This window comes from Emiliania huxleyi (assembly GCF_000372725.1).
Source record: "Emiliania huxleyi CCMP1516 chromosome Unknown EMIHUscaffold_13, whole genome shotgun sequence".
Classification (NCBI taxonomy): domain Eukaryota; phylum Haptophyta; order Isochrysidales; family Noelaerhabdaceae; genus Emiliania; species Emiliania huxleyi.
This window is the reverse complement of record NW_005201287.1, coordinates 152956-180478: the sequence shown is the minus strand read 5'-3', so window position 1 is coordinate 180478 and position 27523 is coordinate 152956. Positions and strand designations below refer to the sequence as shown.

Below are 27523 nucleotides of genomic sequence, written 5' to 3'. Positions count from 1 at the left end.
GCGGCGCCAATCCCAGCACCCTCACCATGGGTTGGCCCGGTTCGGTCGCTCCGCCTCGGGCTCCGCTGCCGGGAGGCTGGCAGCCCCCAGCCGGTGGAGAGGGTGCTGTGGGGCGGCGCTCTGATGGCGGTTATGCACGCGGACGGCGCAGTGGGGGTGGAGCCTCGCTGCGGTCCCGTGCTCGTCAAGCACATGCAACCAACAGATCACGGGTTCCAACGCCGTGAACTGGACAACAGCGGGGAGCGGCGGCTCGAGCAGTACCGGGAGAGCGAGGAGGCATGGCTGCGGCAGCGGCGGGCCGCGTCGAAGTCTCGCGCCGCCGCCGCACGCCAACAGGCGAGGGCAGCGCTCAGCAGCCTGAGGGACGAGAAGGCCTTTACCAAGCGCTGGAGGGAGTGGCGCGCGCTGGAGCGGCGCGAGTATGACGTGGAGGACGCGCTCAGCGAGGAGGTCTCCCGCATCCGAGGCCAGCGTCACGCCTATGAGAATGCGTCCTGGCATCGCATCCAGGCATTCCGGCGTCAGGTCATGGGGGAACCCACGGAGCGCCCGGCTGCCTCGGCGCATGCGTGCCGCGGCCTCCGCGGGACGGTGCACGTCTTTCCCGAGGAGCTTACGTGAGCAAAGTGAGAGAAGAGCAAAAAGCGTGTCGTCGGTATGTGCAAAGCAGTACACGGAGGTGTGTTGTGACTTGTGTATGTGTGTTTTGGCTTGAGTGCTCACCTCGTCAAAAACCCCAGAGAGTAGAGCGAGAGTTGTGGGACTTGACTCTCATCTCTCTTGACTCTTTTGAGCTGAGAGCGGTACTGTATATTGTGTGGGGGAGAAGAGTTTACCGTATACTTATATTTGCAGATATACAGTCACTCAGTCAGAGACTGAGAGCGAGTCAGTATTAGATCTAACACATATAGAGTGAGTATATGTGTGTGTGTGCGGGAGAGAGAGAGTTTACATTGTACTATTTGCAGAAAAAAACAGGCCAAATGCGGCAGAAAGACTTTCCGAGACTCGTGTACTCACGGCTTCCCGTTCCTCCCTGCCCCGACCCCCACCACGTCCCACCCTCGACCTTGCGCTTGGGCAGCAGCTGGTCCTGCTCATCGCCGTGGCCCAAATCCGACCAAATCCGACCAAAGGCTCCCGCCCCGGAGCTCCACACAGCGCTGACGAGATTGGCTGCGGAAGCCTCCAATCGAAACTGCGAAACGCGCCCCCATGTTCGAACCATGCGTGCAGTGCTCCCAAGCAGCTCTCTATGAGCGCTGGGCCGCCTCCGCCGCCATCTTGGCTGCCGCTGCCTTGGCCCTCGCCGTCGCCACCGACGCGCGCCTCGCCTTGGCGGCGGCGATTGCGGCCTCCATCGCCGCCTCCTCCGCCGCCAACGCAGCCTCTTCCTCCGCCGCGGCCTCCTCCGCCGCCTCCGCCGCCGCACTCCAACGCGCGGCCTCGGCCGCCTCGGCCTCCTCGCGCGCCGCCGCAGACTGCCCCTCCGCTGTCTCCTCCTCGCTCGCCTCGTCCGCCGCCTCTGCCGCCTCTCCCAGCGCCTCCGCCAAACCCTCGACCGACGTCTCCGGCGTGATGCCGAACCGGATCCTCTCCTCGGTGAGCGTCTCGAGAAGCAGGAGGAGCCTCGCCTCCTCGGCCTTCTTCGCCGCCTCGGCTGCGTCTGCCTCCGACGGCGCCTCGGGCTCTTGCGACGGCCCCGCCCCGCCGCCCTTCTTCTTCTTCTTCTTCTTGCCCTTCTTGCCCTTGGCGCGCGTCTCCGCCTCGACCTCCGCCAGCAGCTCCTCGGCGTGCCGCGCCGCCTCCTTCTCCTCCGCCGCCCTCTGCGCCGCCCTCTCCGCCGCTCCCGCGGCCCACGCCGCCTCCGCCGCCGCCTTCTCCGCCGCCTTCTCGGCCGCCGCATGCTCCTTGAGGGCGCGCACGCACTCGGCGTGGCCCTTCTCCTTGGCAAACTGCAGCGCGGTCTTGCCATCTGCACTGTACAGCGTCACGTCTGCGCCCGCCCGCAGCAAGCGGAGAAGGACGGCGGGGTGGCCATAGAAAGCGGCACCAATCAGTGCGGTGTCGCCGCCGATGTCTTGCAGGTCGATCGCCGCGCCGAGCCGGATCAGCGAGTCGACCACTTTCTCGTGGCCGTTTGCGGCGGCGGCCATTAGGGCGGTGCTTTCGAGAGTAGTTTGCTCGTTGATCTCCGCGCCGTGCCGCAACGCCAACTCGACCACCTTCTCGAAGCCATTCGCGGCGGCGAGACTCAGCGCGGTGTCGCCGTTGCTGATATGCAAAGAGACATCCGCGCCGCGCTGGAGCAGCGCCTCGGCCAGCCCCTCGTGGCCGTTCACCATTGCGACCACAAGCAGCGTCATGCCGCTCACAGTGCTGTTCGAAAAGACGTACTCAAACATCGCGTCGACCGGCCCGCCGCCGTCGAGCCACGCCAGCGCCGCCTCCTCGCCTCGCTCAGTCGCTAGCACGACCTCCTCTGGCACCACCCCGCTGCTGCTCAGCGCCGCCCCCGCGCCGCCCTCGCCGCTCAAAGCAGAGGCCGCGGCACTCGCACCCACCGCCGCGCCTGCGCCGCCTGCCTCGGCCGACGGCGCCTTTTTCCGGCTCGCCGCCACCTCCCCGAGATACGTCCTGAAGGCCTGGACGCACTCGGCGTGGCCCGTCTCCTTGGCCCACTGCAGCGCCGAAAAGCCGTTCACGTCGCGCAACGTCATGTCTGCGCCCGCCCGCAGAAGGCGGAGCACGACGGCGGGGCGGTTGTGCGCTGCGGCGAAGATCAGCGCGGTGTCACCGTTCTTGTCTTGCAGGTCGATCTCCGCGCCGCGCCGCAGCAGCAGGTCGACCACCCGCTCTTGGCCGCCCTGGGCGGATGATGCCAACGCCGTCCCGATGTCCGCACCGTGCTGCAGCAGCATCTCCACCATTCGCTCGCGGCCGTAGTAGGCGGCAGCGTTGAGCGCTGTGAGGCCGAGACTGTTCTGCAGGTTGATGTGTGCGCCACGCTTCAGGAGGAGCTCGACAATCTGCACGTGCCCGTTCTGTGCGGCGAGCATCAGCAGGGTGCTTGGAACCGGACGGCCGCCGACCTCAGAGGGTAACTCAGCGAGAGTGTCCGCCTTCCCGCCGTCATTCAGCCACTGTCGCACCGGTCCCTCGCGGCCGTCCGTAGCCGCCTTCAGGACGTTCTTCGGGACTTCGCCACCCGGCGCGCTGCCAGCAGGCGGCGGAGGCGTGCGGAGCGCAGCGGAGGCGCGGGAGCGCGGAGCGGGCATATACTATACACATATATATATGAAGACCGTTTGGCGTCCCGGCGATTTCTTTTCTGTGCGGGAAAGTGAGGTGGTTTTGAATTGTGTGAGCGTGAGCCGGACTTGGGGGCCGGACGGCTTTCATTTCTCTCTGCGTTCTCGCACATGGAGTGCGAGGTACTCGACTTTCCTTCCCAATCGGTCACTCCCCTTTCTCCCGGCCGGGGTGGGGCGCGCGCGGGGGCGGCGGGTGTGCGGGATGTCTGTGGGCCCGAGAGCAGTGATGTGCGTATGTCCGCCTTGCGTTTGTTTCATAATAACATCGAAGGCTAGCTCAAAAAATATCCTCGTCGAACACCGACAGAACAGGGTTCCGGCTCCTAGCCGGATAGGGGGTCTGTCCCCACTGACTCGCGCCAAAACGCCCTACCTACCTACCTATTGCGGGCGCCAACCGCCAGGCTCCGTGCCCCACTACCTACCTATTCCCAGGCCGCGCAGCGAACGAAGCGAAAAATACCCGTTGAGCCCTCTCTCTGTGAATAGGCTCCCAGCGCCCGCCGCACCCGTCTCGGCTGGCGTCCCAACCGCAGGCGACTCGTCTGGCATGGCCCCGCTCGCGGCTAAACGCGCCGTCTCCCGCCCGCGCGAGCGAAGCGGTTTTCGCTCTCCTCTCTTCGGGTTTTTACCCCCACACCCCCACACCCCCACCCCCACCCCCACCACCACCACCACCACCACCTACCTATTGCGGGGCCCTCTGGGGCGGTCCAAACCGGACCTACCTACCTATTGCATAGGTCCAACACGACAGACCCCCTATCCGGCTAGGAGCCTTAACCCAGCGCAGCATCGGTCACAGGGATGCCTCCATACTGCGCTAACGGCGTGATGGTGCACGACAGGGTCACGGTCTCAAAGTCGTCGTTGGCCGGATCTGCCGACCACGGCCCCGGGGTCGGAGTCGGCGAGGCCGAGGGCTTCGGCCGCTTCCGCTTCTTGTCGCCGTCGCCGGCACAGAGCGCGCGCGTCGAGTACGTGGCCAAGACGCGCGCCAAGGACTTCATGGTGTTCCTTCCGGACCTCGAGATGACCTCAAAGAAGGAGGTGCTGGGGCTCTTTGTCAAGCCGACAATGTCATCTCTTGACGTTGCGCCCGTCGGTACCGACACCCCGTCCTCGAGCCAGAGCACTGAGGCGACCGAAGCGGAGGGCGAGAGCAACACCGCGAGGGACGAGGCGCTTGCCACGCTCGAGCTCACACTGATGCCGGCAACGGTTGAGGAGTTGGACGCGCACGTGGTGACCCTGCTCCGCCGGGCCATGAAGGTGCGCTCGGCAATGCGGCGTGAGACCGCGAGCCCGGCGGTTCGAGAGGAGGCGGAGCGCCGCAAGCAGGCCATCACCGGCGCCCGCAACGTTCTCCGCGAGCGGAGGGTGCTGCAACACCCTCCGCTCGCTCTGTCACACACACACTCACCCTTTGTGCCTTTTCTTTGTTCATTAGTGTCAGTGCGCCTTAGTCCCTCGCTCGCGCCGTGCGGCCCTGGTGTGTCTTTGTTCAATATGTTTTTGTCCCGAGCTTCAGTCAGTCAGTAGAGTGTTTTGTTCATCATGTGTGTGTGAGCCCAACAAAAAGCACGTTTGGGTGATGGTTGCGAGGGGGGGGCGGCTCGCTGTCGCTCGCTCTTTCCAAAAGCAACAGTACAGTTGTAGTGTGTGCGGAGTGTAGAGTGCGGAGGACCCCAACGTCATGTCAGGACGCCTCCGACTGCGACCGCTGAACGCCCCTCGTGAGCTCGCCCGCGCGCTCGGCATGGACCCAGCAGCCGCCGTGCGTGCCGCCGGCTGGACGCGACGGCGCAAGAGGTACGAGCTTCGCGTAGCGCCCGAGCACGCGCAGCAGCTGGGCCTTCCCGTCGGGCTCTACTGTGCTCGATCGCTCGGCGGCTGCCTCATTCCTGCAGCCGCAGCGTGCGCCCTCGCCGCCGAGAGGAACGCCACTTGGCAGTTGACTGATCCGGACGCGGACGCTGCGAGCGCGGCTACCGCGGCCGCTGCAGAAGGCGCTCAGTCGGGTGGCCGCAGCACTGCCGTCGTCGCGGTGCTGGCGCATGTCAACCACGGCAAGACGACGCTGCTAGACGCGCTGCTGGGCACACGCAGCGCAGACTTTGAGCCCGGCTCCATCACGCAGTCCGTCCGCCCCTCGATCCTCGACGTTCCACTCACGGTTTGCGGCGGCGCCTCTAGTGACGCGCCGGGCGGAGCCTCTGTGTATGGCGGAGCCTCCGTGTCGCTCGCGCTGCTCGACACTCCCGGCCACGAGGCGTTCGGCGGCATGCGCGCCGCAGCGTCCGGATGTGCAGACGTCGCGCTCGTCCTCGCTTCGCTCGACGAAGGCGTCGCTTCCTCCCGCTGCTCACCCGTGGGCCCGCCGGGTCCAAAGCGCGCACCGCCACCGCCGCCGTGTGCTCTTGCAGGCGTCCAGCCGCAGACACGCGAGGCGATGCGCCACTGCGCGCGGCTCGGCATCCCGACCGTGCTCGCCCTCACCAAGCTCGACCTCGCGCGGGACGGCACCGCGGCTGCACTCGACGAGGCGCGCGGCTGCGAGCGGGTGCAGGCGGCGGCGGCGCGGCTTGAGCAGGCGTGGGCCGTCGAGGCGGAGGCGGCGGGGGTGGAGGCGGCGGCGGCGGGCGGGCGCGTCGGCGAGGGCAGCAGCAGCAGCAGCAGCAGCAGCAGCAGCGGTGGTGGTGGTGGTGGTGGTGGTGGTGGTGGTGGTGGTGACAGCACAAGCGGCGGCGGCGGCGCGGTCTCTCTGGTCTGCGCCACCCGAGGCTGGGGCCTGGAGCCGCTCCTCGCCCGGCTGGTGCGGGAGGGGGGGAGAGGGGGGCGTTCTGCCTGCCCGCTTCCGCACGCGACCGCGCCCGAGGCGGCTGTCACTACCGCCTCCTCCGCCTCCGCCGCTCTGTCGCTCACCGCTCCTGCCGGCTCCTCCGCCGCCTCGTTCGGCCCTCCGCCTTCGTGCGTTGCCCTGGTCGTCGAGGTGATGCAGCGGAGAGACCACGGCACTTGCCTCCTACTCGTGGTGCGAGCAGGCACTCTCCGCCGATCCGATTGGTTCGTCGTCGGCGGCTCCACCGGCCGCGTGCGCAGCTTGGCCGCACCACCCGTCGCTGCTTTCGCCGCCGCCGCCGCCGCCCCGCCGGCCGCAGAGCAGGCGGCGGCGGGGCAGGCGGCGGCGGGGCGGGGGGAGGGTGCTGCTTGCGGCGAGGGCAAAAGCCGAGACGCCGGCCAGGCCGACGGGCGTGGCGAGGGGCGGCTCCGTTCCGTGGAGGAGGGGGCGTGCGGCGAGCCGGTGGTGGCGAGCGTGGCGTGGGACGACCGGCGGGGGGGCGGCTCGTTCGAGGTGGGAGAGCTGCTCAGCGTGGTTCGTGTGCGGGAGGCACGCCGAGTGCCTCGTCAAGCAGTTGACCACCGACGGGCGGGAGGAGTAGGTCCCTCGGCCGGAAGCTCGCTCGCTCGCCGAGTACCGCACGTCGGTGCTGCAGCTGCTGGACTCCGCCGAGCCGCTCGGCGGCGAGGAGCAGGGGGGGGGGAAGGGGAGGGCGGAGGGGAGCATGCCGGCCCGCCTCGTCGACGACACCGACGGCGGCGCCGCGTCGTCAGCCGCGGGGCAGGCTGCGGCGCAGCAGCCAGTGGCGGTGGCGCTGAGAGCACAGAGCGCCGGCGAGCTGCAGGCGCTGCTCGGCGAGCTCGAGCCGCACTTGCTGGACGTTGACGGCGCGAGCCCGCTCGGCTTGCCGCCCGCCGCCGGCCGCGTGCTCCTCGTCTCGTGCGGCGTCGGCGCGCCGCGCGAAGACGACCTCACCCTCCTGCAGCAGGCGCGGCGAGAGGGCTTCGCGCCGGCGCTGTACACGCTCAATGTGCGGCTCGACCCGCGGCTCGGCAGGCGCGTGCGGCAGGCCGGCGTCCCGCACCGTGGTTTCGACGTCTTCTACGAGCTTCTCGATGACGTCATCGGGCCGAGGGCGGCGGGAGGATGAGACGCGTGGTCGTGCATCGGGCTTTACTCTTTACACACGAACAGGTAGTTGTAAACTCACGTAGGTAATATCTTTTGGTCCCATGACGAACACATTTCTCTCCTATTTTTTTCAAGCCTCCATTCTTCTTTCGCAGGAGTTCACAGAAAGCGAGCACCCGACGCCTTTACTTTCCTGTCCCGCGTGACTCCTATGCCTCACATGAGTTTCTTCCCTCGATTGTGTCACGGCTCACGCGGGTTCGCTTTCTGCGCGCCAACACACCGTTTGCGCCAACACACCGCGCGCAACTGCCGAGAATAGCAAGATGCCTAGTTCCCGAGCTGCTCCTTTCTCCTTTCTCCTCTTTCTTGCCCTGCTTGCGTCCGCCACGGCGGCGCCTACGTGTACCACGTCCACGAAAGGCCGGCGCGCGAACGAACAACCCTTCGTTTGGTCGTCACCGGCGAGACCAGTGTGGCGACGACCACGAGTGGCGCGCGAGCTTCAAACCGGGTGGCGCAGATGGCGGCTGCTCGGGGCGGAAACGTCGCTATGACAATCCGAGCAGCCCACAACACCTTCACAGTGGTCGAAGTCGCGGACCCCAACGAGGCGCGATTGTTCAAGGAGCAGGCGGAGCGCTCGGGGCTAAGGGTCGAGGAGGATCAGCGGCGCTACCCAGGACCGAGCTCCGCCACGCAGACGCAGCCGCTAGCCGAGGAAACGCCATGGGGGATCGAGCGTGTGTACAACGGAGCGGTGCCGAACGCCTCCTTCTTCCCGTCGGCGGTGACGCATCCGCTCTGCATCATCGACTCTGGCTACCTGCTCACACACCCTGACCTTCCCTCTGACGGCACCGCGGCGGACCCGCTCCAAGCTGACCCAGCCGGCACGATGTACTTCGGCGGCGACCTCTGCGACCACGGCACGCATGTCCTCCACTGATAGCACCTACTCGGGCCTAGACCGGTCCCCTTCCGAGCGACGAGTCGCAGTATCGGCTCTGAGACGAGGGTTCGGGCTCCGCGATGGGCAGCGGCGACTAGAGCCTTGCCCAAGTTGGACCACTTTCTCTAGCTGCGCACCATTTCGCGCGTGGAGTTTTGCCGAACTATGGTGTCATAGGCTGCTGGTGTGGGGCGACCGGGTCTAAGCTGCCCTCGCCGCACGCCGTCTGCTCGGTGGAGCCTCGGGCGGCGATGTAGCCCGGATCGGCGGGCGTGCACTGCGAGGCGGCCGACAGGTCCGTGGCGTTCGAGTAGGAACCGCCCTCGCACGGCAGCGGCCTCGACGCGCCCTCGGCGCAGTAGCCGCCCTCCAAGCACGGCCGGCAGCTCGTCGCATTCGACTTGCTCTGGTACGACCCGCCCGCACAGCTGGCGCACTCGGAGAGGCCGGTGGTGGCGGCGAAAGAGCCCGGCGAGCACTCGGAGGGCGGCGCCGCCCCGCCGCCGCACGACGATCCGGCGGGGCAGTCGAGGCACTCGGGGTCGCCGTCCTGGTCGGTCAGCCTGACGTACGTGCCCGGTGAGCACTGCGCGTCCAGCTCTCGCGACGAGCCCTGAGGGCAGAACTTGCCAGCAGCGCAGCGGACGCAGACGGCGGTGGCGGGCTGGTCCTGGAAGTAGCCCTCGGCGCATAGCTCGCACGCGTCGTTGCGAGTGCCGCTGGCAAAGCTGCCCTCTCGACACGGCGTCTGCTCGGTGGAGCCGGTGGTGGCGAAGTAGCCCGGTGAGGCGTCGGTGCACTCGCTCGCGTCGGAGAGGTCCGTGGCGGTGGAGAACGTGCCCGCCTTGCACGGCAGCGGCGCCGCCGCGCCCTTGGCGCAGTAGTGGCCCTGCTCGCACTCGCGGCAGGAGGTCGCGCCCGTGTCGTTCTGGTAACTGCCCGCAGGGCAGTCCGTGCACTCACTCAGACCGGAGGTGTCGCCGTATGTTCCAGCCCGACAGCTCGCGCACGTCTCGCTGCTGTTTGCGCCGGTGGTCGGGCTAGAGGCTCCGGGGGGGCACTGCTGACAGTCGTCGGATGAGCTTCCGCCCTGGAGAACGTTGTACGTTCCCGCTCGGCATGGCGTGAAGCCACCGCCGCACGTTACCGCATCATCGCAGTATCCACCTGCGTCACACAAGTCGCATGACGTCTGTCCACGCTCTGGCTGGAACTGACCAGCGGGGCAAACAAAGCACGCCGCCTGGCCGGTGAGATTCTGGTACTCACCCGCAGGGCAAGCAAAGCACTCGTCAATGGCAACACCGTCAGCAGAGCTGCCCGGGGGGCACTCGACGCAGCTGGGCTGGGTCCAGGTGGTAGGGTCGCCATCAGTCCGTGTCTCTGCGACGCTGGTGTTGTAAAAGACGCCCGGCCTGTCTTTGCAAGGGGCGCATTCGTCGCTTCCGAGCGGGCGCTCGCCGAGGGGGCAAGGGTCTGTCGCGCAGAGCTCTCCGACACCGGGCTGCTGCAGAAAGTCGGGGAGGCACTCAACGCAGGAGGTGCCCGCGAGTCCCATGAAGGAAGGGCACTTGAAGCACCAACTCTTGCCGTGGAGCTGTGCACCTCCGTTTGAGCAGACGCGCCCAAAGAGGATTTGGTTCTCTGCACCGGAGTTGCCGACCACGATGTCCACGAACCCGTCACCGTCGACGTCCGCCACCGAGGTGGAGTACGTCCACCTGCTCCCTCCAGTGAGGGCGACCTCGGAGAAGTTCCTCCCGTCCGCGCTCCCAAAGAGGACATGGTTCTCTGCGCCAGAGTTTCCGACCACGATGTCCATGAACCCGTCACCGTCGACGTCCGCCACCGAAGTGTAGAGAGTGCCCCTGCTCCCTCCGGTGAGGGCGACCTCGGAGAAGGTCCTCCCGCCCGCGCTCCCAAAGAGGACCTGGTTCTCTGCACCGGAGTTGCCGACCACGATGTCCATAAACCCGTCCCCGTCGACGTCCGCCACCGAGGTGGAGTAGGTGTCCATGCTCCCTCCGGTGAGGGCGACCTCGGAGAAGGTCCTCCCGTCCGCGTTGCCAAAGAGGACCTGGTTCTCTTGGTCGCGGTTGCCGAGTACGATGTCCATAAACCCGTCCCCGTCGACGTCCGCCACAGAGGTGGAGTAGGTGTCCATGCGCCCTCCAGGCAGGGCGACCTCGGAGAAGTTCCTCCCGTCCGCGCTGCCAAAGAGGACCTGGTTCTCTGCACCGGAGTTGCCGACCACGATGTCCATGAACCCGTCCCCGTCGACGTCCGCCACCAAGGTGGAGAAAGTGTTCTGGCTCCCTCCGGTGAGGGCGACCTCGGAGAAGTTCCTCCCGTCCGCGCTTCCAAAGAGGACCTGATTCTCTGCGCCGTTGTTGCCGACCACGACGTCCACGAACCCGTCCCCGTCGACGTCCGCCACCGAGGTGGAGCGAGTCATAGCACTCCCTCCGGGGAGAGCGACCTCGGAGAAGGTCCTCCCGCCCGCGCTGCCAAAGAGGACCTGGTTCTCTTCGTAGTAGGAGTTGCCGAGCACGATGTCCATGAAGCCGTCCCCGTCAACGTCCGCCACCGAGGTGGAGCGAGTGTACCTGCTCCCTCCGGTGAGGGCGACCTCGGAGAAGGTCCTCCCGTCCGCGCTGCCAAACAACAGGATCTGGTTCTCTTGGTCGTGGTTGCCGAGCACGATGTCAATCAACCCGTCCCCGTCGACGTCCGCCACCGATCTTACACTGAATCCGGCACCACCTACACCAATTCACATTCGCCTACGGCACCTACGACTTGGTCGTCACGGACTCCTGGGGCGATGGCATCTGCTGCTCCTATGGCCAGGGCAGCTACAAGCTCGTGTCGAGGGGCTTCACGTACGCTGATGGCGGCGACTTCAGCAACACGGAGACCACGCGCTTCACCGTGTCCGTGGAGTTGCCCCGTCCGGCGCCGCCACCACCCTCGCCGCCGCCCTCCCCTTCAGCCATGAGCATCCCGGCGAGTGGCGTGAAGGTCATCAGGGGAAATGCAAACTCTGGCTTGGTCACATGCTTGAGGCCTGGAGACGAGGATGTCAAGACCGCCTCTTGGAATAGACAGACGATCGCTGTGCAGTGCTGCGTTCCTGGGGAGGAGGACAAGCGCTCTGGCTGCAGACGCTGGATTGGCGGAAACAACGACGAGGGCTGCTTCTCGGGCTTCAGCCAAGCATCAGATGGGCCGCCCTACATCACGGCACACACCTACGAGGAGGCTGTGGACATCTGCGCAGCCAACAACTTGGTCCTCTGCAAGCAATCGTGCTACAACAACCATCCGGTCTTCACAAACATCCCGTGTGACTCGTAGAGGGCGGGGGAGCCGGCGCGAGCAGCACTGCTCAACGTTTCGTCGGCTCGCGGCCCGCCTCTCGGTACACCATGTACGCGTCGGACACGACGCGCGCGCGCTGCTCCCTTGAGATCCGCCTCGAGCCAGTTACGTAGCCCGGGTGCGGCCACCAGTCAACCTGCCGTGCGCGCCGACGAGCCTCCTATCTAGTAGCATGAATGGCAATGCACCAGCCTCTTGTGAGAGGCCTCTAGTAGCATGAATGCTTCGTCGTACGACGCGTGTACGTGTGTGTGTGTGTGTGCCTGTGCCGCCCTCGTCCCGCGGCGCGGCACTTTCACCCACCTCAACACAGCGCGTCCCTCCCTTGACATGTACTGTGTACGACGGCCGCTTTGTGTGTTATTGTTTATTCTATTGACGATCCGGAACGTCCCCGGACAACGCTTCGTGCAGTCGCAAAATCACGCTCGCTTTCCACGAAGATCGAAGTGTCGAAGATACTGGGTACACAGAGCTCAAGAGATACAAGAACGCGACCGACGGGCGGTGCACCAGGAGCCCCTCGCTGGCACGGTAAGTCACGGAACGACGGAGGTCTCGAGCCCCTCCGCCAATCGTCAATCGAGGCCGCCGGCGCGCGGCGCGGTCGAGACGGTGAGCGGCTGACGTGTGTCCTGGCTCCTGCGTGTTGGTCCTGCTCGCGGGGGCGTCCGTGCGCGTGGGGGCACGCTGAGTACGGCCGACACTACGTGCTATCGTTTGGTGGATCTTAAAAAGCACACGTATCCGGTGAGGGGGGTAGGGACACGTCAATCTCATGACTTGCAATGCCGGCCCCCAATGCCGGGCGCGCTGCAGTCTTCCCGCTTCGGCCCCTCTGCCATCCATCACACACCTCTACCGTCACGCGCCTCTCTCCTCCCTCGTCACTCTCTCTCTATCATGCCACATGGCACAATGCGAGAGGTCGGCGCACCCGGGGCTCCCGCGCAGCCCACGGCGGTCGCCGCCCCACTCGCGGCGTCTGCAGACTCAACCCACACAGGTCCGGCGCCCAACGACGCCTCCCCCCCCCCCCCCCCCGCCGCCGCCGCCTCCTCGCGCCCTCTGGGCGCGCCCTCAAAACTCCGGGTCGGACCCCTCAGGGCTCCCCTCGGGGCTGCCTCGGGGCGGCTCGCCTCCGCTGCCATCTCCCCTGCCGGAAGGGGCGGGGGCGATGGCAGCGGGCGACACGGCTGAGGGCGACGCCTCGCCGGGCGCGGGGTAGATGCCTATCGCATAGTAATAATAAGGATAAGAATGATAGTCAGTAAACAAGGCGGGGTAGATGCCAGGATTGCATAAGATGTTGCGGGCGTGCCTCGCTCTCGCGACGGCTATACCGGCGACCAATCTCGGAGACTTGAGCTCTGATTCGGCCACCGTTCGGCCCCCTCTCGGCCCCCTCTCAGCCCCCTCTCGGTTGCGTCTCGCCGTTGGTCGATCCCGACCCGCCGTCGGAAGTGTGCTCTCGACTGGTTGTGAAGTCGGAGGTCGCCGGCCCGACGGACACGGCAGACGACATCTCCGAGAGGGATCGGATCGACTGCAGGTTGACGGCCTGCGGGAGGGATCCGGGAAGCTTCAGGGGAGGTGGCAGCCGGAGCGGGGGGGCGGGCCGCGGGGTTGGAGACACCGACGACGCGTCCGACAGGTCGCACTCCAGCGCGGCGAGCTCCTACAGGACGGTTCCGAGAAGCTTCACGGGAGGCGCTCTGGCCGAGACCCGCACACTCTGCCGCCGCGCGCCTCGCGAGACGTCTCCTCGCCGCCCCTCAAGGCATCCACACCGCGCACCGGGCTGCTGCGCGCAGCGCCGCCGCCGCCGCCGCCCTCGCTACCGCCACCGCCACCGCCACCCACCCCCCCGCCCTCGCCCTCGCCCTCGCCCCCGTCGCCCCCGCCTGGGCTGCCCGCGGGAGGCCCCACAGGCGCAGCCTCGGCCCAGGAAGGGCCGGCGGAGGAGGCGAGGCTCGCCGGCTCGCCGGGCGGCTCAGCGGGCGGCTCAGCGGGCGGCGCGGCGGGCGGCGCGGCGGGCGGGTCGAGGGTCGAGGAGCTCGGGGGGTCGCCTGCCGCAATTGTAACACGCGCTGGTGCCAGCTGGCGCAAGCTGGGTTGAGGGTGGGGGTGAGGGTGGGTGGGGTGGGGATGTGGGGATGGGGGTTGGGGTGGGGGTGGGGGGCGGGGTCGCTCGCGCACCAGAGAGTCCGCGTGCGAGTGTCTCGGGTGATCTCGGGTGATCACGGGTGATCTCGGGTGATCTCGGGCAATCTCGGGCAATCATCTCGCCAAAGACTCCGCGTGCGAGTGGCGGCGAATCGTCGTCGTCCTCGTCGTCGTCGTCGTCGAATGCGGCGAGGGCGGGGCCGGTGGCGGTGAGGGCCGAGGCCGACAGGTCGGACGCGGCGAGCGTGGAGGCGGCGGTCGAGGACGCGTCCAGCGAGGAGGAGAGGGGCGGCTCGCTGCCGGGAGCGTCGGCTGCAGAGGCCGGCGTGGGATCGGCGGGCAGCGACAGCGGCGCGTCGAACGCGGCAAAGTCGTCCTCACTACCCGCCTCACTCAGACTATCTTGGGCCGCCGCCTCCTCCGCTGCCGCCTTCTCGGCCGCCAGCCTCTCCGCCTCTGCCTTCTCCGCCGCCGCCTTCTCCGCTGCCGCCGCCTTCGCCGCCGCCGCCTCTGCCTGCGCCCTCGCAAACGCGGCGGCTCGTCTCGCCGCCGCTCCCTCTTGCAGGGCCTTCGCCTTCGCCTCCGCCTCCGCCTTGGCAGCCTCCTCGGCCGCCTCCGCCTCCCTCGCTGCTGCTGCTGCTGCCTCGGCCACTGCCGCCGCCTCGGCCGCCTCGGCCGCCTCGGCCGCCTTCTGCGCCGCCTCGGCCGCCTTCTGCGCCGCCTCGGCCTCCGCCTGCGCCTCCACCTCCCTCGCTGCCCCCGCCGCCGCTGCCTCCTCCCCTCCGGCCCCTGCGGTGTCGAGCCCGCTCTCGCCGTCGAAGCCCGCGTCGAAGGCGAACTCGTCCTCGAGCCTCGCCTCTGTGCGGACGGACGCTGCTCCGCCGCCAGCAACAGCCGCGGCCGCGGCAGTGGGCAGCTCTCCTACAGGGGGGAGGCGCAACCCCGTCTCACCGGCGGCCGCAGGCCCACCCGGGCGCCGCGGGTTGAGCGCCACCGCTGCCGCCGTCGAAGTCGTCGAAGTCGCCAAAATCGCCAAACTCGGCCGAAGCGCCACGCTCGGCGCTGTGGCCCGCACCCTCGGCGAGCGGCGGCGGCGGCGGCGGCGAGGCCGCGCGTTGAAACTGCGGCTGCGGCTCTGCCGCCGGCTCAGGCGCGGAGAAGTCACCAAACCCGGCGCCGGCCGCCGCCTCGCCGCCAAAGTCTCCAAAGTCGCTGAACTCCGACTCGCCGGCGGCCGCCCACTCGCCTCCGCCCCAGTCGTCGGCTGCGCTCGGCGCGCCGGCAGCAGCGTCGCTCGCCGCTTCGCCGGCCGGCTCCGCCGCACGCATCTCCAGGACAGCCACCGGCGTCCCTCTGTTGAACTGCGTCAGCGCGGCGGTGGAGAAGCGTCCGCCGCCGAGGGCCGCCGCGACGTCGGCCACGCCCGCCACGCGGAAGCGGACGACGGTCGATCCGGCCTCGACAGAGACAACCTGTTCACAGTCGCGCGGCTGTGAAGAGGTGAAGGCGGGCACCAGCGCGCCGCACAGGCGCCGTGCAGAGCCGCACCGACACTGCCGCCTCGGCCACCAGCAGCGAGGCGGCCGCGTCGCGCCGGAAGGCTGCGTCGAAGGCGGCCCGCGCGCGCGCCGCCGCCGCGAACTCGAGGCCGAGCCTGGCCACCGCCTCGCCGCCGTCCCCCTCGGACCGGCCCGATGGCTCCGAGCGGCCGGACAGCTGCGCGGGCAGCTGCTCCGGAGCGGGCGCGAGCGTGCCGACGTCGTCAAAGCCGCCCCACTCGCCGCCGAACTCGTCGAACTCCGCGTCGCCAAAGGCGCCGAAGCCGCCGTCGTCCGGCGGGCTCGCCTTGTCGGGCGAGGCGGGCATGACCGAGACGACGCCAGGCAGCTGCGCCGCCCCCGCCGCCGGCGCCGGGAGCCGCGGCGCCTCCCTCGCCGCCTTGGACTCGAGCTGCGGCAGCGGCGCGATGGGGGCGGCGTACTTTGCGGCGGCGGCGGCGGCGGCGCCCTCGACGTCGTAGAGCATGTCGTCGTCGGTGAGGGTGGAGCCCTTGGCGGAGTCGCCGTTCACTGAGGCTGACTCGCCGTTTGTGGAGCCGCCCTGCGAGGGGGCGAGCAGTGGTGTGCGGCGGTGTGCTTTAGCAGTTGCGAGTAGGTGTGCACACGAGTGGCAGCGGGCAGCGGGCAGTGGTGAGATTGCGCCTCCTCCTCGTCAAACCGGACCGAAAAGCCGAGCGACGCGCTCTGCATTGGCGCGAAGCCATCGCCTCCCCGCACCTGAAGGTGGGGAAGGCGGAGGGAGGGAAGGAGGCCCTCTGAGCACCCCCCGCGCTTGTCCAGCTGCGCCACTCCGCCCACGGCTCGGCGCAGTGCGCAGCAGGACTGACTGCAGGGACTGTGGTGGCGATGCAAGCGCTGGCGGCAGATTCTGCCGGAGAGTAGCGCCATTGCATCGTGGGAAAGTGGCGGGCGGAGGCGCACCGCCCAGAGCGAGTCTCGAGCGGAGAGAGGCGACTCGCCCTTCTCGCCGCCGAGGCACGGGCAGCAGCGCCGCTTCAGCGGCGAGTCGGACGGCGAGTCGTCGCTCTCCTTGACTGTCTTGTAGCTCACGGCGGGCAGATAGCAGCGGACGAGCCGCACCGCGTCGCTAAAAGAGCGAATGCGAGCCGACTCGCGCCCGCCCTCGCCCGCCGTTGCCGCGCCCTCCTCCGCCGCCGCCTTGCGTGCGCGGAGCCGCATCAGCAGGGCGGGCGCTAGGCCGAGGAGCAGGCCGCCAAACGCCACATACGGGAGGAGCGCAAAGGGCGAGGCGCTGCCCGCGCCGCCGCCGCCGCCCTCCCCGCCACGCTCCTTCCAGCGCCGCTTCTTCCTCGGTCTGTCATCCTCGTCCGCCGCCGCCGCCGCCGCCGCCGCCTTCTCCGCTGCCCCCGCTGCCCCCGCTGCCTCCGCCGCCGCCGCCTTCCCCGCTGCCGCTGCCGCCCTCTCTGCCGTTGCAGCCTTCTCCGCCTCTGCCGCCCTCTGCGCCGCGAGTTGTGCCTTCGCCCTCTCCGCAGCCGCCCTCTCCCCCGCTTGGTCCGCCGCCGCCTTGTCCCTCGCTGCTTTGGCCGCCTCCTTCTCCGCCGCCGCCCTCTCCGCCTCGGACTTCTCCGCCGCCGCCGCACGCTCGCGCTCGGCAGCCCTCGCCGCGGCCTTCTCCTTCCCCCGGTGCGCCCGGCCGCTGCCCTCGCTCCCTGCAGCCGACGCAGCGGCAGCCTCTGCTGGCAGCACCGCCGCAGGCACCGCCACGGGCACGGCGGCCGCCGGCGCCGCGACGGCTTCGGGCGGTGCGACGGCCTCGGGTGGTGCGACGGCCTCGGGTGGCGCGACCGCCACCGGCGCCTGCACCGCCACAGGCGCCGCCACCGCCACCGGCGCCTGCACCGCCTCGGGCGGCGCCACGGCGACGGGCGGCTCGACCGCCTCAGGGGGCTCGACGGCCACCGGGGCAGCGACCGCCTCGGGCGGCGCCACCGCCACCGGGGGCTCCACCGCGACCGGCGCGGCCACCGCCTCTGGCGGCGCGACTGCCTGTGGGGCCGCCACTGCGTACGGGGGCGCCACAGCCTCTGGCGTAGCGACAGCAACAGGCGCAGCGAGCGGCGCGGCCACAGCCGCGGCTGGCATTGCCGCGGCTGGCGTGACGGCCACCGGCTCGGCAGCCACGGCCACGGCCACCGCCTGCACCGCCGTCGCAGTCGCGGGAGCCGCCACTGCGACAGCCTGGACGGGTACGGCGAGAGCAGCAGGCGCCGACGAGCCAACAGGTGCCGCCACCGCCACCGCCTGCGCTGGCACCGCCACCGCGTCGCCGCTCTCGGACGCCTGTGCCTCACCACCCAAACCTTTGTTGCGGTTTCTCCGGCCGCCGCCGCCGCCGCCACGCAGCGCCCTGCGCTGCAGGGGCTCTGGGGGCACGGCCGCCGCGTCGATCGCCACGACGGTTAGACTCAGCAGAACGCAATGCGCACGCATGGGAGGCGCAAGAAGCAGCGCGACCGGCGCGGCGGCAGACTTCTCCAAGCCAGGCGGGCGGAGAGACACACGATTCACGAGGGCAAGCCGGGGCGAAGCGTCGCCACAGGAGCAGTCACACCACTCCCACTCCGGCGCCCACCCCACCCCACCCCGACATCCCCACCCCCCACAACCCCGCCCCACCCCGACCCGAGCAACCCCGCCCCAGCCCGACCCGACCCGACCGATCCACCCGGCTCCGCCCCGCCCCACCCCGCCCACCGGACCGGACAAACCCTTGAGCCGCTCTCGGGTCCGCCCCCCGCCCAACCCTCACCCGCATGCGCCTGCCGCCCGCGCCGCCTCCGGTCAAAAGAATTGAGGAATCCGACAGCACTGGACACTCCTCTCCTTAAAATCCCTGTGTGGTGTGTGTGTGAGTGTGTGGTGGCGGCGTGCCGTCCTCCCATCCCTCCCTGGGTTGTCTGTTCGGTTTGTTTCTTTCTTTCTTTTACTGGGCACGGGACTGTGGCGCGCACACAAAGAATTCAGGGTGTAAACCATAAATGAGAAACCTTTTTTCCGTGCTACGCGAAGAGGCTGTGGTGGCCCGTGAACAACAACAGCCTGCTGCTGCCGAGCAACAGGGGCAGGTTGCTGAGCCTCTGGCTCGTGGGCAAGTGCCCGTCGCGGCTGAGCCTCGAGGGCTGAGGCGCTGAGCAGCTGGTGGGTCGCGCGCGGTGGGGAGCACTCTGGGGGACTGGGCTATCACCTATCAGGTCTCACAGGTGAGACTGAGAGACGTGACTTTAAGTAATTCTTTAGGAAATACCACCAATGGAAACCCCGCAAATCAGAGTTCAGACCTCACGTGGAATCATCCACATCATCACCTCCTCGCGACAGTACGGGCACCGACCGTCACGCTCCATGATCTTGGCGGAGCAGTCGGCGCAAGCGCAGCGGTGCCCGCAAGGCACCGCGGCGTGCGACTTTGGCCGGGTGAAGCAAATTATGCATGTTGACTCGCCGCCGAGGGTCGACTCAGGCACGGCCGGGCGGCCAGTATCAAAGTTGGCCTCCGACAGAGGCACGGCCGCGAGGGGTGCGACGTCCTCCTCGCCCTCCCCCTCGCCCTCCTCCCTCGCGCGCTCCTCCGCTACCTCTGCCTCTTCCTCTGCTGCCGCCTCTTCCTCTGCTGCTGCCGCTGCCACTGCCTTTGCCTCTGCTGCTGCCGCTGCCGCTGCCGCTGCCCGCCGCTCCTGCTCGCGCGGCTCCCTCGCCTTCTCCGCCCTTGCCGTCTCCGCCCTCGCACGCTGCTCCTCTCGCTCTGCGCTCACCGCCTGCTGCGCAGCCGCCGCCTCCCAAGATGGCCGCGCCGCTCTAGCGACCCGCCGCCGACGAGGCTCCGCAATGTGCCACGCCACCGGCTTCTCTGGCCGTCCTTGTCGCCCTGGCCGCTGCCGTTGGCCTTGCTCCGGCTCCCGCGTCCCGCGTCGCCAAGAAGTCGCCCACGCCCACAAGGAGTGAAGCATCAACCGGTGCGGCCGAACGAACCGCTGCGTACCCTCCAGTGTTCGCCTTCGCCCCCGCCGTCGTGCCGGGGCGTGCTGGCGGCTCCGGTAGGGCGGGAGAAGCAGCAACGCGCTGCCGACTACGCCCCACGTCACGCAAAACCCGCCCGGAGAGCACAGGACGAGGAGAAAGCTCCACGTCACGGAGGAAGCGAGCGCGCCCGTCCCCTTCTTCCTCTCGCCCACGTGCTCCTCGATAGCGCGCGCGCACTCGATGTGGCCCTCATCCTTTGCGTGCATCAGCGCCGTCTTGCCGTCCTCGTCGCGCAACGTTGTGTCTGATCCCGCTCGCAGCAGGCGGTGAACGACAGCGGGTTTATTCGAGCCGGCACCGACTATCAGCGCGGTCCAGCCCTCACTGCTCTGCAGGTCGATCCCCGCGCCGCGCTGCAGCAGCAGGTCGACCACCCGCTCGTGGCCTCGGCTGGCGGCGTCCATCAGCGCGGTGTCGCCGTTGCTATTCTGAAAGTCGATCTCTGCGCCGCGCTTCAGCAGCAGCTCGACCACCCGCTCGTGGCCGTTAGTGGCGGCAACATTCAGCGCGGTGCCGGCTTTGCTGCTCTGCATGTCGATCCCCGCGCCGTGCAGAAGCAGCAACTCGACCACCCGCTCGTGGCCTTTGTCGGCGGCGGCCATCAGCGCGGTGCCGCCGTTGCTGTTCTGCAGGTTGAGCTCAGCGCCACGCCGCGACAGAAGGTCCACCACCGGCCTCACTGTCTTTCGGAATTGTTCGCACACCCACTCGTGCGCGCTCCGACACATGTGCCCGTACGTCCGACGGTCCACTATCTCCCTCTTCTCTGTGTCCTCTGCCGCCTCCCTTCGCACCGTGTACATGCATGGCCGGGTTCGCACCGCGTCCCGCACCACTTTTGAGGCGTCCGCGTCCTCCGTGTCGTTATTTCCGAGGTTGCTGTCGCCACCGCGTCGGCGTACGCGTTGCAGGCTATTCCCACGTGTGCTGGCACCCACATGAAGACCACCGCCTCTAGCTTCGATCTATAGTACGCAATCGCCTCTAGGAGACCGCCTCTCTCCCAGTCCCTCAGGCCCTCTGAACTGCCCCGTGCCCACAGGTGAGAAAATTCTTTCTGTGGTGTACCTGTGTTAGTGCCAGTGCGCGCCAGTCCCGTGCCTAGTGTCGTGCGAGGGAGTCCGCGCTTGCAAAATTCTTGTGCGCACGCTGCTGGCGGGCCGGCACGTGCGAGAACAAGCGGAAGTCGCCGGCTTCCACTCTCCGCCCGTCCCTTCGAGCCCGCACCAGCCCAGCGCGCGCCGCGACGACCGCACCATGTCGCTCCAGACCAAGGAGGCGTCGCGCGAGGCGGCGCGCCGCCTGCTGCTCAAGGTTGCCGCAAAGAAGCCGAAACCACCAGCGTCGCAAGGCCTGCCGGCGCCGCTGGTGGCGCTGGCCGGCGCCGCCGCCGCCGGCCTCGTCGCCGCAGCGTACGTGTACCTCATCCGCGGCGACGGGGCCGCGGACGCGAGCGCGCCCGCTCAGGCACTGGCGGAGCCGCCTGCAGCAGCAGAGCCCGGCGGCGGCGGCGGTGGCGGCGAGGAGGAGGAGGAGGAGGAGGAGGTGCCTCGGTGCGCGGTGTGCGGGAGCGACGGCCGTGTGGGGCTGATGCGGTGCAAGGGGTGCCGCGAGGTGCACTACTGCAGCGAGGCGTGCCAAAAGGAGCACTGGAAGGTGCACAAGCCCGCCTGCCGCGCTGCGCAAAGGGCCGCCGCCGCCGCCGCCGCCGAGGCCACGGCGGAGGGGCAGGGCGAGGCGGCGGAGGCGGCGGCCGCAGGCGAGGCCGAGGAGGCCGCCGATGCGTCGGCGAGGAGCGACGCGCCGCCGCTCGAACGCGACGACTCGGGGAGCGGAAGCAAGTCGGACGACGGCGTCTTGGTCTGAGGCGGCCGGTGGGAAGAGGCGCCGCCGGACCGGGTCGGGTCGCTCTGGCGGTTGGCGCTGGCTCACTCTCCCGGCGCGTTCAGCAGGGCACGGTGTGGTGGTTGTGTGTGTGTGTTCTCGTGGTCTCGCACCCGGTGTTGTGTTCGTCAATCGAGTGGGTGTGCGCGTCGCGGTGGCGAGTCTTGAGGCGCTAGAGCCGTGCAAGACGTCAGTCCCCGTTTGCAGTGTGAAGGCCTCGTAGCCCTCCGGTCCGCTATGTAAGGCCGGAGGGCTGGAGCGAGAAAAAAGCGGCAAGCGAGAGTGCGTGCGGGGCTCTCGGCGCGCGCAAGAAGTTGCGAGAGAACTCTACGAGATACTGATAGGAACACACCCCTTTGCCCTTAGCGGGGGACCCCTGGTTTCTGAGGGCCGGATTTTTTAAGACCTTTTAAGAAACGAGATGTAGCATGTCGTCTCGGGAAGTCCCGCAGCCAGTCCAGCAAAGAACGAGGGGGAGAAGAAGAGCGCCACTCGGTTACTTCCCCCAGGATTGGTCTTCTCTGCCTGCGGGAACACCCTCGGGCGGCCGGGTGGGGCTGCGGCTGGAGCTAGCATGGCTCGATAGAGCCGAGACCCCGTGTTGAGGCGGCGCTCCTGTGGGCGGCTGTGGAATCGGCAGATTCGACCTCAGATCTCCAGTATTCTCATCCCAGTGGATGGACGTCCGGACGTCCCTTTGTGTTCCTCTCCCCGTCCGCCAGCGAGACGCTCAGTCGCTGGCGGCCGCAGTTTTCTGTGAGGTGGGAGGAGAGGAGAGGACAAGTGGAGATGGCGCAGCAGCAGGCTCCGCCAGCTGCGCTGGCTCCCATCGCCGTCGTCGTTGACGAGGTCCAGATCAACAGCGACGCAATGCTCGTTCTCGCTCCAGGTGCTCAGCACGTAAGGGACCACACGTCTTTCTTGAATTGGGCTACCGTGTACAACGGTGCAGCAGCAGTGGCCAGCTACACCCTGGGGCAGAGCGACGCCAAGGGCGCCTTCCTGCCGAGGTGCCAGTTCAGCGGGGACCAGCAGACATGGGCGAGTAGGGTTACACAGCCGAGCGGGGTCGTTGGATTCGGGTGTTTCGCCTAGTTAGTACAATCGAGGAAGGGTATCAGGGTATCGCCTTTTCTTTGAGCTAGCCTTCGATGTTATGAAACAAACGCAAGGCGGACACACGCACATCGCTCGCGGGCCCACAGACATCCCGCACACCCGCCGCCCCCGCGCGCGCCCGCCCCGCCCGGCCGGGAGAAAGGGGAGTGACAGTTTGGGAAGGATAAAGGACTGTGGGGAGACTGTGGGCAGTCGGTATACAAAATGCGCCTGCGCCCTCACAGATCACAGATCACTGTGTCCGTTTTTTCTTTTGCCAGTCTGGTGTGAGAGGCGCATGTATTAGAATTCTGGTGTACCTGTGTTAGTGCCTGCCAGTGCGCGCCAGTCCCGTGCCTAGTGCAATCCTGTTTGTCGATTGGGTGCCCGGTCCCGATGTGGTCAAGTTCTTGCTGGCCGTGTCTGCCGCGCTCTCCCTCTTCTCGACCACTTTTGCGCTTCTCGAAGTGTACTACATCCACATGGTTGTTGGGAGAAGCACGCGCCAGAACAATTCGGCGGCACAAAACGCGCGATTCAGTGCGCTATCGATGACGGTGCGGAAGTTCACTCCGCTGCGCACAGCTGCGCGCCACGCGCTCTGGTTCGGCGTAGTATCGCTCATCATTGCTTGTGCCATACTCTCGTATGGTCTATTGGCGGCATTTGGAACAAGCTGTCCGGAGTCGCATTGGTTGTGGGCTCGGCGGCGGTACCTATCACCGTATGGCTCTTTCGCTCTGAGTACCGATTGCTGCTCGCCGACTCTGAAGTTGTCGTTGAAGTCGTCGAACCACGTGGGCGGTCCATCCTCAACTGGCGAGGGAGCCTCGCCTTCGGCCTAGACGAGAGCTCCTTAGGCCTTTGACATGTTCGCGAAGACTTCACGGATCTGTCCCTGAGGTATGGGGGCTTAACTTGCCATTGAAGAGATTGCAGGGACGGGGGGGGTCCCTCTTTTAAAGACCGTTCTTAAGGTCCTCCGGGCCCCTTTAGGGTGGCAAACCCCGCCCGGCCCCTAGAACCCCAGGTAAGGCCCAGGTGTGGCCTAGGGCATCAGAAGGGACCAAGAGGAGTCCAGTCTGAGCCATAGAGCCCATGTCTTTGCCCCCGAAGGTCGCGTTCAAATGCCCGGAACGGACGTCACAGTGGTGTCCGGCCGGCGCGATCACCGAGCTGTGACGCTCAGGGAAGCCTGATGAGGTGCTGGTTTCTTTGCCCAGGCCTGGCCTACGACCCATGCTGGATCAGCTGAGCAAGGTTTGGGGAGAATCCCCCATTGAGATCTTCAGATATTTTGACGGATGACCGAAAATGGGCGAAAACGGGGTGATTTCGAATTCGACCCAGCCTTCTCGCCGCCCGACACTCGACCCCGACACGAGCCCAGGTGGCTCCACTCTCGCTCCGCGAGCCACCACACCCTTGTTCTGGATGGCTGGCGTCGTTATCTCTCAGCCATCGCGTTGGAACGCTTGGTCAGGATTTAGTAAGCTCAGCCATCCTCCGGCCGATGGCTGCGACGGCTGTATGAAGCCATCATGCGGCCGGGCGGATGGCCGGGGCACAGCCATCGCAGCCATCGGCCGGAGGATGGCTGCACTGGCTGGAAGGCAGCCAAAATGGCGCGTGCTTGCAGGGCGGAGTGGCTATGATCCTGCAATTAATTGCAGCCACATCAAAGAGATATATTTGCCACTTTCCGCACAAACATGGCACCCGACCAGCTGAAGCTCTCGACTCGTCGACCGAGCTCTGGACGATGCCGACCTCAAACCACCAGCGCCAGCAACGACGTGCCGCGGCTCGCCGCGCCGCTGTTGCGACCGACGACGTGCCCGACGCCGTCCCGCGGCCGAAAGGAAGAGGCCCGCGCAACCACTTCTGGGACCCGCGGCCGCCGGGCGTACGGCGGCACAACGAGTCGAACGAACCGAACCAGCGCAGAGCGGCGCGTCTCGCGAGCGCCCGCGGCCGCCACGCCGACGCCGTCCGCGGCCGACGGTGATCGCGAATCAACGCGGCGCGGTGCAACGAGGCCAAGTCCTTCCAGGCTCCCGCCAGCAGCGCCTCGTGGCGTGGGCTGCACGGCCCTTCGAGACGGCCCGGGGGGCGGTGAGAGACCTCTCCCGCCGGCATGGCGCACTATATCACCCGTAGAGGCCTCTCTATAGTCGCCTTTTGGCACCTCCTCTCTCCACGCCGCCGATTAGACCTCGCCGCATCGCATCGCCCCCTTCCCTGCCCCGTCGCCCTCCTGAGCTCTCCCTCCTTCGCTCCAGCCATGCACAGGACGCTGGACCATTGGCCCGCGTGCCAGGCGTCCGGGACGGCCGGGTATCGGCTCCGTACTTTGAGCCCTCTTGGGCCACCCTCGCGTCCACCGGCCGGCAGAGCACCGCTTGGGCGACTCAGACGGCCCGCCCGACCAGCGCGTTCGATCGTGCCGCCCCCACAGCGTCAGTGGCGTGCGTGGGGTGGCAGGCGGCGTCCGCGCAGCCCCTCGTGGGGGTGCCCACCGCTCTCCTCTCACCGCTCCCCCCCGCCCGTGGCACCCCACACACTCGTCCCTCCTCAGGGGCGCAAGGCGGCACGGCACGTTCAGCGCTTGCCTCGGCCCACCTCGCCTTCACGCCCGCCACCGCGACCAAGGAGGTGGCCTCGGCGGCCCAGATGAAGCCCGTGCGGCTCGTTTGGGAGCCGCATGCCGTCCCTCTCTCGCCGGCGCTGCTCACCACGCCCAAGCCTACGCCGAGGAACCCGTCGCGCCCGTCGCTCACGAGCTGGTGGCTCGCATCGACCGAGCCGTCCAGCTTTCTCACGCCCTGCCCACGATCAAATTCGAGACGACCAACATCCGACCACAAAAAAGGCCCGCGCGTGCTGCGCGGGCCGGCGAGCGACTAGCGAGCCAACCTGCTAGTCCGTGATAAGTAAGTAAGGATGGATGGCACGCCTAGATCTCAGCCATCGGGTAGGAGTGTATGGCTGAGATCTAGGCGTGCCAGCCATCCTTATCACTGATGGCTGTGAAACAGGGAGCGCAGCCATCCAAGGTGCACATTTCGAGGTTTGCCGACCCCGACCCCGACGGGATCGGGTAGTGTAAACATGCTTTTGGAACATATCGCTTATCGGGCCAGGCCTCGACAGGCTTTACGACATCGCATGGCTCAGTCCTGGGCGGTGCGGCAGGCAACACATAGGTCATAGCGACGGGTGCCCCGCATTCTTATGAAACGAACTACGAAGCAATGCGCAGGATCCAGGAAGAGTCGCAGGGGCAAACCCCGGCTACTAGGACCGTGGACAACACTCGACGCGCCGCTAAGCGCTACGAGGCACGAGCCATGGTGACTCTCTCTCTCTCCGCCAGAGCTAGAAGCTGGCGCTCCCAGCGCCTCCTCTGCGAGAAAAGCGACCGCCCGCGTCGCGACCAGGCGCTCCGACGTGCAGAGGCGCAGGCGAGAGGGGCAGCGCGCCATCTTCTCGCCCTTAGGCAGCGTCGCCCCGCGCGCGCAGCACCTGCCGCAGGCTCTCGAGCAGCCGCCGCTCCTCGACCTCGTCCTCGAGCGCCTGCGAGGCGGCGGCCGCCTCCTCGAGGACGGGCGGCGCGAGGCCGGCGAGCTTGGCGACGTGGATGCCTGCTCACGTCACGGCCGCTGTGAAGAGGCGCCCCCGTCATCGCGAGGCGGCGCGGGCAGCCGGCGGCGGCGAGGGGAAAGGGCGCCGTGCGATCGGTTGCAGGCGCCGGGCTGGAAGCGGTAGAGGAAGGTGACCGCGCGGCTCCCCTCGTCGACGGCGCACGCCATGTGGAAGAGCGCGACGTGCGGGTTGGCGCGCTCAAACTCGCGCGAGAGGGCGTGGTAGTGCGTCGCGAAGAGGCAGCGGCAGCGCGTCTCGAGGGCGAGGTGGCGGAGGGTGCCGTGGGCGATGGCCATGCCGTCGAAGGTGGCGGTGCCTCGGCCGAGCTCGTCGAGGATCACGAGCGAGCGCGCGGTGGCGTGCTTGAGGATGAGCGAGGTCTCCTCGAGCTCGACGCGGAAGGTGGAGAGGCCGGCCATGATGGCGTCGTTCGCGCCGACCCGCGTGAAGATGCGGTCGACGGGCGAGAGCGAGCACGCCTCCGCCGCCACCCAGCAGCCGAGGTGCGCCATCAGCACCGTCAGACACGCCTGCCGCAGCACCGTCGACTTGCCGCCCATGTTCGGCCCCGTCACCAGCAGAAAGCGCGCCGCGTCGCCCTCGCCGCCGCCGCCGGCCCCGTCTGGCGCTGGCCCCATCCGGATGTCGTTGGGGATGCACTGCCCGTCGGACAGCGCCGACTGCACGCACAGGTTGACGCCTTGCTGGATGTGAAGGAAGGGCTCCGCCTCCGCGACGAAGGCTGGGCGGCACATCCCGGCGGCGCTACTCGCGCGAGCGAGTGAGAGGAGGCAGTCGAGCTCGGCGGCGCACGAGACAGCGTTGCGCCAGATGGCGTACTGCGCGGAGAAGCGCGCGAAGAGCTGCTTGGCGGCGGCGGCGAGGGCGGCCTCCTCCGCCGCCTTCGCCTCGAGATGCTCTCCCGCGAGCTCACGCAGCTCGGCCGTCCAGAAGCGCTTGGTCCCCTTCTTGGACGACATCTGCTGCGCAAACTCCTAGAAGGGTCCCGGAAGGGTGCCGGGAAGGTGCCGGGAAGGCTAGACGGCATCGAATGCGCGCACGCTCCTCGGGTGTGCCCTGCTTCTGCAGCGTCTTCTCGGCCACCGCCAGCTGGAAGGGCTCCGTCGTCTGCCCGTTGGCGACGGAGGGCGTCCACAGCTCGATGGACGAGTCGCGCAGCTCGCGCCGCCAGCGGGACAGCTCCTGCTGCAGGCCGGCGTCCACCTCGAGCAGCCGCCGCCTCGCCGCGTCGTACTCGTCGTTGGCGCGCTCCTTGGGCACCACCCTCCCCGCCTAGACGCTTCCGGGGAGGCTCCGAGAGGGTATACGAGAGAAGGGCCGTTGGCGAGTCCCTCCCCCCCCTCCGGCGGGCTTCCTGCCTGCCGCGCGCCGCCCTGTCTCGTGGCGCATTCCCCCCACTGCGCCGCCCCGCTGCCTAGTTCACCCTAACCGCCCTTCACAGAATGGACGATTCTCGACTCTGATCGCTGTTGCCCGCCAAATG

General features: G+C 68.0%; 6 protein-coding genes across 6 annotated transcripts in view; 3 read left to right on the top strand and 3 right to left on the bottom strand.

Annotated features, from left to right (window-relative positions):
• Nucleotides 1-1259: 1259 nt before the first annotated feature.
• EMIHUDRAFT_98152 (hypothetical protein) lies at nt 1260-4666 on the bottom strand (the record flags this gene model as incomplete). The annotated part of the gene is made up of 2 exons (XM_005789097.1): nt 1260-1793; nt 4124-4666. 2 exons carry the CDS (start codon nt 4664-4666, stop codon nt 1260-1262), a joined length of 1077 nt encoding a protein of 358 aa, XP_005789154.1.
• Nucleotides 4667-5079: 413 nt separating this feature from the next.
• Nucleotides 5080-6763, top strand: EMIHUDRAFT_200898 (hypothetical protein; the record flags this gene model as incomplete). The annotated part of the gene is made up of 3 exons (XM_005789096.1): nt 5080-5922; nt 6365-6414; nt 6712-6763. 3 exons carry the CDS (start codon nt 5080-5082, stop codon nt 6761-6763), a joined length of 945 nt encoding a protein of 314 aa, XP_005789153.1.
• A 1053-nt stretch (nt 6764-7816) lies between these two features.
• On the top strand, nt 7817-8242 carry EMIHUDRAFT_200896 (hypothetical protein; the record flags this gene model as incomplete). The annotated part of the gene is made up of 1 exon (XM_005789095.1): nt 7817-8242. The coding sequence occupies one exon, from the start codon at nt 7817-7819 to the stop codon at nt 8240-8242; it is 426 nt and encodes a 141-aa protein (XP_005789152.1).
• Nucleotides 8243-13034: 4792 nt separating this feature from the next.
• EMIHUDRAFT_449074 (hypothetical protein) lies at nt 13035-16346 on the bottom strand (the record flags this gene model as incomplete). Its single annotated transcript, XM_005789094.1, has 9 exons — nt 16273-16346; nt 15994-16068; nt 15806-15892; nt 15455-15637; nt 14915-15264; nt 14787-14854; nt 14661-14713; nt 13263-13304; nt 13035-13187 (listed from the first exon to the last, which is right to left on the bottom strand). Exons 2-9 carry the CDS (start codon nt 16039-16041, stop codon nt 13035-13037), a joined length of 984 nt encoding a protein of 327 aa, XP_005789151.1. The 5' UTR covers nt 16042-16068; nt 16273-16346.
• A 4303-nt stretch (nt 16347-20649) lies between these two features.
• EMIHUDRAFT_98149 (hypothetical protein) lies at nt 20650-21258 on the top strand (the record flags this gene model as incomplete). Its single annotated transcript, XM_005789093.1, has 1 exon — nt 20650-21258. One exon carries the CDS (start codon nt 20650-20652, stop codon nt 21256-21258), a length of 609 nt encoding a protein of 202 aa, XP_005789150.1.
• Nucleotides 21259-26027: 4769 nt separating this feature from the next.
• Nucleotides 26028-27523, bottom strand: part of EMIHUDRAFT_462330 (hypothetical protein) — a gene marked incomplete at both ends in the record, with an annotated part of 4519 nt that continues 3023 nt past the window's right edge. The window contains 2 exons of the mRNA XM_005789092.1: nt 26028-27014; nt 27124-27312. Of these exons, the coding sequence (XP_005789149.1) occupies nt 26028-27014; nt 27124-27312 (1176 nt within the window). The remainder of the gene's footprint in view (nt 27015-27123; nt 27313-27523) is intronic.